Source organism: Myotis brandtii, unplaced genomic scaffold (genome assembly GCF_000412655.1).
Source record: "Myotis brandtii unplaced genomic scaffold, ASM41265v1 scaffold112, whole genome shotgun sequence".
Taxonomy (NCBI): domain Eukaryota; kingdom Metazoa; phylum Chordata; class Mammalia; order Chiroptera; family Vespertilionidae; genus Myotis; species Myotis brandtii.
The window spans coordinates 14,236,780-14,245,311 of NW_005353838.1; the positions used below are offsets into that span (position 1 = coordinate 14,236,780).

The 8,532-nt window shown below is 46.1% G+C and overlaps 1 protein-coding gene across 1 annotated transcript in view; it reads left to right on the top strand.

Annotated features, from left to right (window-relative positions):
- THAP4 (THAP domain containing 4) overlaps nucleotides 1–8,532 on the top strand; it is a 41,133-nt gene that overhangs the window by 4,628 nt on the left and 27,973 nt on the right. The window contains exon 2 of the mRNA XM_014547178.1: nucleotides 1,623–2,731. Coding sequence (XP_014402664.1) covers nucleotides 1,623–2,731 — 1,109 coding nt within the window. The remainder of the gene's footprint in view (nucleotides 1–1,622; nucleotides 2,732–8,532) is intronic.

The following is an 8,532-nucleotide window of genomic DNA, read 5'->3' on the forward strand; positions in this document are numbered from 1 at the left end:
CACCCTAAGGCCACTTGAAGGCCATCCCACGACCACCTGGCGACCACTCGCGGCCTCACCTCCCTCGCCCCCACCCCTGCGGCCGCCGCGCTCCATTGATTCGAGTTGGCGCCGCCGGTTTCCAGAAGCAGTGTATTCTGGCAGCCTCTTCCTAGGTCAGTTGTCCTCTCCATTGGCCGTGACTTGTCCCTGTTGTATCGCGGGGGAGGCTGCCTTGATCTCTGCCACCAGGAATGTGGCGGAGCAAATGCGTCTTATGCATCGGGTGTTAACACGCGCTCCAGGCGCTCAGTGGCTGGAAGGGTCCCCAGTCCTGGGTGCAGAAAGGTAGCTGTGCCCCAGCGGTAAGGTGAGTCCCTGGCGGGGCCCGATAGCCTCCTGTCCTGGAGTGGGTGGCACTTCCCTGCCGGCTTCCCCCTGGAGGCTGCAAGGGGCTGTGGGCCCTGCTGGGCGAGGGTCTCGCCTTCTTCCCTTCAGGAGGCCTCTGAAGCCCACGTAGGCACAGCAGGCCCCCCACAGTGAGCTGGAGGGGTGTACCTGTATGCGGCAGGACATTGGTATTTAATTTTTAAAGCCGGAGTGACACTTGTTACTTATGGTCTTACGGAAAGCTTGCTGTGGTGCAGTAAGTTTTAAGTGGTTACAATTTATCAAAAGTAACATTAGACTATTTAGAGCAGCCACCATGCTTTCCTCAGTTTCCTTCGGAGCCTCTGGTCCCAAAAGTTTTGTTACCATTTTGAAAATGAGACAGAGTCCTTGCAGAGAAGGCTCACCTTGGCATTCACCGTGGTCTAACTGTGGTGTGGGGGCAAAGGGCATGGGAACTGAGGATCTTTGGGAAGTTTAGGAGGTCATGTCGAGGAGAACTTCCTGAAGTTTGAGATTCTACCCTGTCCTTGTCCACAGCGGCCTCAGGTGTGTTACATGACCTTAGAGGGAGCAAATGGCCTCATGTGCACATTTTGGTCAGAGGTTCTTAGAGAGGTTCTTTTCATTTTCTAAGTAGATCTTGTCTTAATGAGAAGTGGCCATTCAGTGTCGTCTTATTCAGCATCTTCCAGGGATGGGAGTGTAGTAGGAACACAGAACTACACCTTTGAGTCTGACGTTCTCGGAGAGCTAATCTCCCATCCTCAGCTGCTTGAATCACAGTGCTGGGCTTCTGGGATGCTCTGCTGGCCCACACCTGGTCTGGCTTCTAAGTGGGCGACCAACCATCCCACTTTTAGCACCCAAAGTCCTGCATCCCAGGCACACTGGCAGGGTGGCTGGGCTATGACTTTCTAGGAATTATTTCCAGGGCTTCCTGGAGCTTTTCCTGATGTCTGTATGCTATCCTATGCTTCTCCTAACATTCTGGTAGGAGTTATCTGCCTTCATTCCTATCTGCCCTGCAACTGTAAGGTCCTTCAGAGTAAACAACGGGTCTTCCGTCTTCCCATTCCAGTAGTAATGTGTAAGTAGAATGTGTTCCTTAAGTATTTATCAAATTTTTAAATGGGTAAAGTCCATATAGGTTTGGGTGTTTTCAAAAATACTTGTTTTGCTTTTATAGTTGATCATTTTAGGTGGAGACATGTAATTATTACTTTCTAATTCCTTTGCCATTTGTCCTGTAGGTTCCCTCTGAAGGACTCAAAACGTCTGATCCAGTGGTTAAAAGCTGTTCAGAGGGACAACTGGACCCCTACTAAGTATTCTTTCCTCTGTAGTGAGCATTTCACCAAAGACAGCTTCTCCAAAAGGCTGGAGGATCAGCACCGCCTGCTCAAGCCCACAGCGGTGCCCTCCATCTTCCACCTGACAGAGAAGAAGAGGGGGTCTGGAGGCCATGGCCGCAGCAGGAGAAAGGACACCAAAAAGGCCTCAGGGGGCCTGAGGGGACGTGCAAGTGAAGCTGATGGGAAAGGAGATGCAGGTTCACCATCGCCCTCAAGTGAGAACCTGAAGACTAAGCCAGAGTCCCGCAAGTTAAAGCGGGCTTCCCTGAAGAGTGAAGCCACCAGTCAGGAGCAGGCTACGCAGGGACCCCCGGGTGATGCTCTGGCCACGAAAGCCTCAGGCAGCCAGGCCGAAGCAAATGGGCCTGCATGCGATGCTGGTGATGAGAGCAGCATCACCCCCGACAAGGACCTGGTGGATAAGAGTGGCATCTCCATGGATGACTTTACCCCCCCAGGATCTGGGGCCTGCAAATTTATTGGCTCACTTCATTCTTACAGTTTCTCCTCCAGGCACACCCGAGAGAGGCCATACGTCCCCCGGGAACCTGTGGACCGGAAGAGGCCGAAGAGAGACACAGAGCCTGGCTGCAGTGGGACCAGCCTGGGGCAGAGCCCCCCAAGTTCATCTCTGACTGCGACGCCACAGAAGTCCTCCCAAAGTCCCTCTGCCCCTCCGACAGACGTCACCCCAAAGCCAGCCGCTGAGGCTGTGCAGAGTGAGCACAGCGACGCCAGCCCCATGTCCATCAACGAGGTCATTCTGTCAGCTTCGGGTGCCTGCAAGCTCATCGACTCACTGCACTCCTACTGCTTCTCTGCGCGGCAGAACCGGAGCCGGGCTTGCTGCCTTTGGAAGCAGGTGGAAAAGAAGAATGGTGAGCTCAGGAGCCTACGCCAGCGTGTCAGCCGCTCCGACAGCCAGGTGCGCAAGCTGCAGGAGAAGCTGGACAAACTGCAGAGAGGAAGCATGCTGAGCCTGAGCAGCCTGCCAGCACCCGGCCGAGGTCAGTACCCACCTCAGGGTCCCACTGCCTGTCCCTTAGTGGGTCTTGCTCCGATGAGGCTCTGGTAGTAGCTGGACCCGTTAGACAGGGACTCAGGTGGGAAAGCTTACCTCCAGCAGCCGGGAGGCCTCTAGTTGTGAGGTCAGCTACTCAGTGAATGGGGTCCCAACACTGGGTTTTCCCCTTGCCTGGGGTAAGGTGAACATCTATGGCATACCTCACACAAATTGCAAATGGGTTAGGATCTAAATGTAAAATCAAATAGATGTAGAAAACTTATTAGAGAGGTTCTTTTCATTTACATTTCCATGAATATCCTTAAGGTTAAATAATTTTGAACATTAATAATAATAAGATTTTAAACATCTCTTCAAGTAGAATACATTGTCTTCTGTAGAAATTAAAACACTACAGAAAAATACAGGCTAAGAAATGGTGAAAATTCCTTCTCCCCCACCTCCCAGCTTTTCTCCCTGTTGCTGTTAAAATTTGTTGTGTGATCTTTTAGATTACTTTCTATGCTTATCCTACATATCTTGGTACCTATACAAATAGGTTGAGTATATTTTTTATATGTTTATTGGCTATGTTTCTGTTTTTCCCCCCTATTTTACTGTTTAGTACTTATAAAAGTTGGTTTGTAGCTATTCTTTACATATTGGAGATAGGATCTTTTGCCTGTTATAGATACATGAAAACATCCTGCCACATTGTTCATTTAATTTGGACCAGAGTTTGTCTTCGAAGATGTAATTAACACTTCAGGAGATTCTTGTGTGACAGGCTGTTCAGAACTTCCTGGACCCCCCAGGACATCAACCACTATCAAACAAAACAAAAGCAAAAGCTAAAATCTGTCCTTTGTGTTTCCAAATGCACCTGGGGGAGGAGCAGCTCGTGTGAGGACCACGATGTCCTGGTCAGAGTGACACTGTATTCTCTTGTCATTTTTAAGCTGTTTTTTATTGTTTCTCGATGTTGCTTTTTGGTTACTTTTTCTGTTCATCTTGGTCAAATGTACCAAAGTTTGTCAGTAGGTCTTTCCAAACAGCCAGCCCTCAACTCCATTGTTCAAGTCTGCCTTCTTGTTTCTGCCTCATAAATCCTCACTTTTTCTACTTTCTTCAGTTTCATTTTGTCTTCAGTTTCATTTTGTGGTGGTTCTGGCTCCTGGACTGAGGACTGAGCTTATTCTTGTACATGTATATTTCCTGATACCTCCAGTTGAGGCTAAGCCCTTCTTTGGTCCCTTTGACCTCTCAGTGTGGATTTGCCTCATGTTGCTCTCATTGCTACTCATTTCTAAATCGTTTCTAACTTCATTCTTGATACCCTTTTTAACCCAGGTTATGTAGAAGGAAGTTTACAGTTTTTCAAGTGGATAGATTGGAGATGGGGAGCTAACTTATTTGTAATTATGCTTAAATTTTATTGCTTTAAGTTCCAGTTATATAGTCGCTTAATGAGACCTACTTTTTAGAATCTTGAGATTTCAATGTGGCTTAATCTAGTCTGTTTTTGTGTTTCATTGTGGTTTGAGAAGAATGTGCCCTCTCCACCAGTCGGTTACTTTGTTCTCCTGCTGGATCTAGCTTATTTGTAATAGTCAACAGGTCTGTTTCTTTCTCTGCCTAATTTTGCTTTTTATTTGGAGAGCATGTTGTTATAGATATGTGTCTCTGATTCTTACAGGAAACCCCCCCTTTGTCCCATTTAAAGTCGTCGTTATCTCCTTATTTTCAACTCTTTTATATCCTCTTTTTTTATTTTTTATTTATTTATTTTTTTAAATTTTTTTTAAAATACATTTTATTGATTTTTTACAGAGAGGAAGGGAGAGGAATAGAGAGTTAGAAACATCGATGAGAGAGAAACATCGATCAACCGGCTCCTGCACAGTCCCCACTGGGGATGTGCTTGCAACCAAGGTACATGCCCTTGGCCAGAATCAAACCCGGGACCCTTGAGTCTGCAGGATGATGCTCTATCCACTGAGACAAACTGGTCAGGGCCTCTTTTTTTAATTAAAGAAAATTTTTTAGAGAGAGAGGAAGGGTGATTTAAAGAGAGAGAGAGAAACATCGATCAATTGCCTCCCTCATGCATCCTAACCAGAGACTGAACCCGCAACCTGGGCATGTGTCCTTACTGGGAATCAAACCTGACATCTTCTGATGCACAGGACGACGCTCCAACCACTGAGCACACTGGCCAGGGCTCCCTTTATTTTACAGTTACATTTAACTCAGTCTGAGAGCTTTTGTCTTTTTATGGAGAATTTAACCCATTTACAATTCTGATTATTGGTAAGTTGAGATTTGGGCCTGATGTTCTGTTTTATTTTTTAATTTGGTAAGCTTTTTTGTTTTCTTCCCTGTTCTTCTAGTGGATGTCTTTCAGCTTTTAAAAATCATTGAAGCCTATCTTTCAGTAACTACTTTGAATTGATCAGTCCCTGTGTTCTACTCTCCTAGCTCCTTACTTTCTGCTCCCCAGGGCCAGACCCTCTGTGGTCTTGGTTCTGTATTCTCATTTTCCCTCCAAACAACCATATTTAGTTGAAAGTATACATTTTACTGGTTATTTTATTCACCACTATTTATTGTATCCAGATTTTTTTCTTCTTTTTGGAGATATTTTATGATATTTTTGGAACTCATATGACAGTAAAATTTTGAGAGGAATTGAGTATGAGATACTTAGTATGAGTATGATTGAGTATGAGGTAGCAGGTGCTGGTGCCAGTTTTGTATGTGTGTCCACAGTGTGTGTGTGTGTGTCTGCTGTGTCGGATGAGGTCAGAGGTGTTTAAAGCCATGGAATTGAATAAGGTTACCTGGAGAAACTGTGTAGCTAGAGAAGGGGCTCAGGTCTAGCCCAGGAGCAGGCTGTGTTTATAGAGGTGCAGCTGCAGAGGATCTGGGAAGGGAGGAGCATGGGGCCATGGGGTGCTCAGAGTCATGGGAGCAAGGGGTGCTCGGAGTCATGCTAGCCAGCGAGGATAAGGGCGTTCAGACAGCAGGGGTGCTTGGCTGGGTTGGATACAGCTCTGATTAGAATGGAGGAAAAATGGCTAAACTCAGCCACATGGGGTCACTGGTGACCACAGTCTCCTTGGAGTGGCCAGAATAGAGCTGGATGGGGGTGGGGGGCAGCAATAAGGCATTTTAAGAGGTTTAGCCATGGAGGGGAGTTGCAAAAGTGGATAGCTGCCAAAAGGGAGCATGGCTTCAATGGGGTTTTATGTGTGGAGACAAGCCAGCAGGTGTCTTTGCTGAGGGGAGTGTGGGCCAGGATGAAGAGGCTAGGGAGGAGCATGCTGGGCCCTGAGGCGGTGCTGGTCTGGTCTGGCCTGGGGAGGGGTGGAGAGCAAGGGGACAGAGGCTGTACGGAGAATAAGAGCCTGTCTGAGCTTCTGCTGTGTTCCCTAGGGTACAAGGCTGGGCGCTGGCTGAAGTGGAGGGGAGGATGCAGGATTCCAGCGGCAGTGGGAAGCGTGGGAGGGAGAGAAGGTGCCCGGCTTGGTCTCCAAGGCCTGCCCAGAGCTCCAACTGGATCTGTGGTCACCACCTGCGGTCTCTCTTTGTCTTCCTCAAAATGTCTGCTCTCTTGGTGGTTCCCAGTGCTATTAGGAATTTGTTCATCACCCTGGCCGGTGTTCCTAAACGGTTAGAGCGTCAGCCCTCAAACCAAAGGGTCTCAGGTTCGATTCCCGGTGAAGGGCACATACCTGGGTTCCAGATTTGTTCCCTTGCCTGGTCCAGGGACCATGTGGGAGGCAAACCAATCAATCTCTCTCTCCCTCCCTCCCTTCTTCCACTCTATCTAAAAGTAATATAAAAATATCCTCCGGTGAGGATTAACAAAAAAAGAATTTGTTCATCAGTGAGGGAGTCTTTTGATCATTGTGTATAGGTTTCATATTGAAGGGGCTATCCCTGTGTTTATTCAGTCCATTATCATTAGTCAAACCCTTTATTTTTGGACAGAGCAGTTAGGCCAGTGGCCCATGGGTTCTAGGATTTAGGGTTTGGTCCCAGTTACCCTTTGGAAAGCTGGTGCTGATTGTTCTTCTCACAGGATGTAGTGATCTGTCCTTAAATCTGTTCTAACTCCAGGTGTTTACAGCGTTTTAAAACCTGAAATAGTTGTATCAGGGTACGTTGGCATTTTTGAACCAGTGAGGGTAAACATATTTCCCTACCAGTATTTCTTTGTCACTTTCCTACCTGTGCCCATGCCCACCTTGCTCCCGGAGGGATGGATGTTTCTGAGATAACAAGGGTATTCACTCTCTGTCAAGTATGAATCAACCATTCCCTCTGATTAATAATCTAATACTTATTTCAAAAAAAATCTGTTCAGCCCTGAATGGTGGGATCACTGGTTAAAGCATTGGCCCTCGCACCAAAGGGTCACTGGTTCAATTTCCGGTCAAGGGCAAATACCTGGGTCGTAGATTCGATCCCCAGCCTCAGTCAAGGCCTGTACAGGAGGCAACCAATCAATGTGTCTCTCACATCAATGTTTGTGTGTTTTTTTCTCTTTCTCTCTCTTTCTCCTTCTCCCCCCTCCCTCGATTCCACTCTCTATAAATCAATGGAAAAAATATCCTCGGATGAGGGTTTAAAAAAAAAAAAAGCCTGTTTATTTCTTTTGTTTTATATATATAATTTTTTGATCTGGAGTTTTTAAAACTTTATTGTGGAAAGTCTTAAACAGAAAAGTATAATAAACTGATGAACCTATCCCCAAGTTTCAACATTTATCAATATTGTATATTCTTATTTCATCTATATTTCTACTTACTCTCTACTTCCCATTTATTATTTTATAATTAATAGATTGTTTTCATAGGAAAATTTTATATTTCCAGAAAAATTCAGCAAACAGTGCAGAGAACACCCCCATGCCTTTTACACCCAGTTTCCACTATTCATATCTTGCCTTACCAAAACCTGTGTTGTGTGTTGGCCGGGTTCACATTCATTCAAGTGGTGAACCAATATGGATAAATCATTTTTAACTGAGTCCATAGTTTACATTAAGGTTCACTGTCTTGTACTTGAATTTTGACAAATGCATATATATATACATATATATTATTGATTTCAGAGAGGAAGGGAGCGGGGCAGAGAGATAGAAACATCAATGATGAGAGAGAATCGTTGATCGGCAGTCTCCTGCAGGCCCCACATTGGGGATCGAGCCCACAACCCAGGCATGCCCCCTGACCAGGAATAGAACTGTAACCTCCTGGTTCATAGGTGGACGCTCAACCTCTGAGCCACGCCTGCCAGGTGACAAATGCATAATCTTATGTATCCACCATTCCAGTACTGGATCATACAGTATAGTTAGATTGCCCCCGAATCCTTGTACTCCACCCATTTATCCCTCCCTCCCAACCCTAGCAATCACAGATTTTTTTTACTCTTTCTATGGTTGTACCTTTTCTCAAATGTCATATAATTGAACTATATGGGTACTATGGACTAGAATCTATAGCTTTTTCAGGTTGGCTTTTTTCACTTAGCAATATGTCTTCAAAGTTCCTCTCTGTCTTATTGTGGTGTGATAGCTCATTTCATTTTTTTCTTTTTTATATATTGAGTTAAAATACACATAACAAATTTATCATCTTAACCATTTTCAAGTGTCCACTTCAGTGGCTTTTATATTCACACTAGAGGCCCGGTGCACAAAAATTTGTGCACTTGGGGGGGTGGGGAGGGGGGTCCCCCAGCCCGGCCTGTGCCCTCTCGCAGTCTGGGACCCCTCAGGAGATAATGACCTGCTGG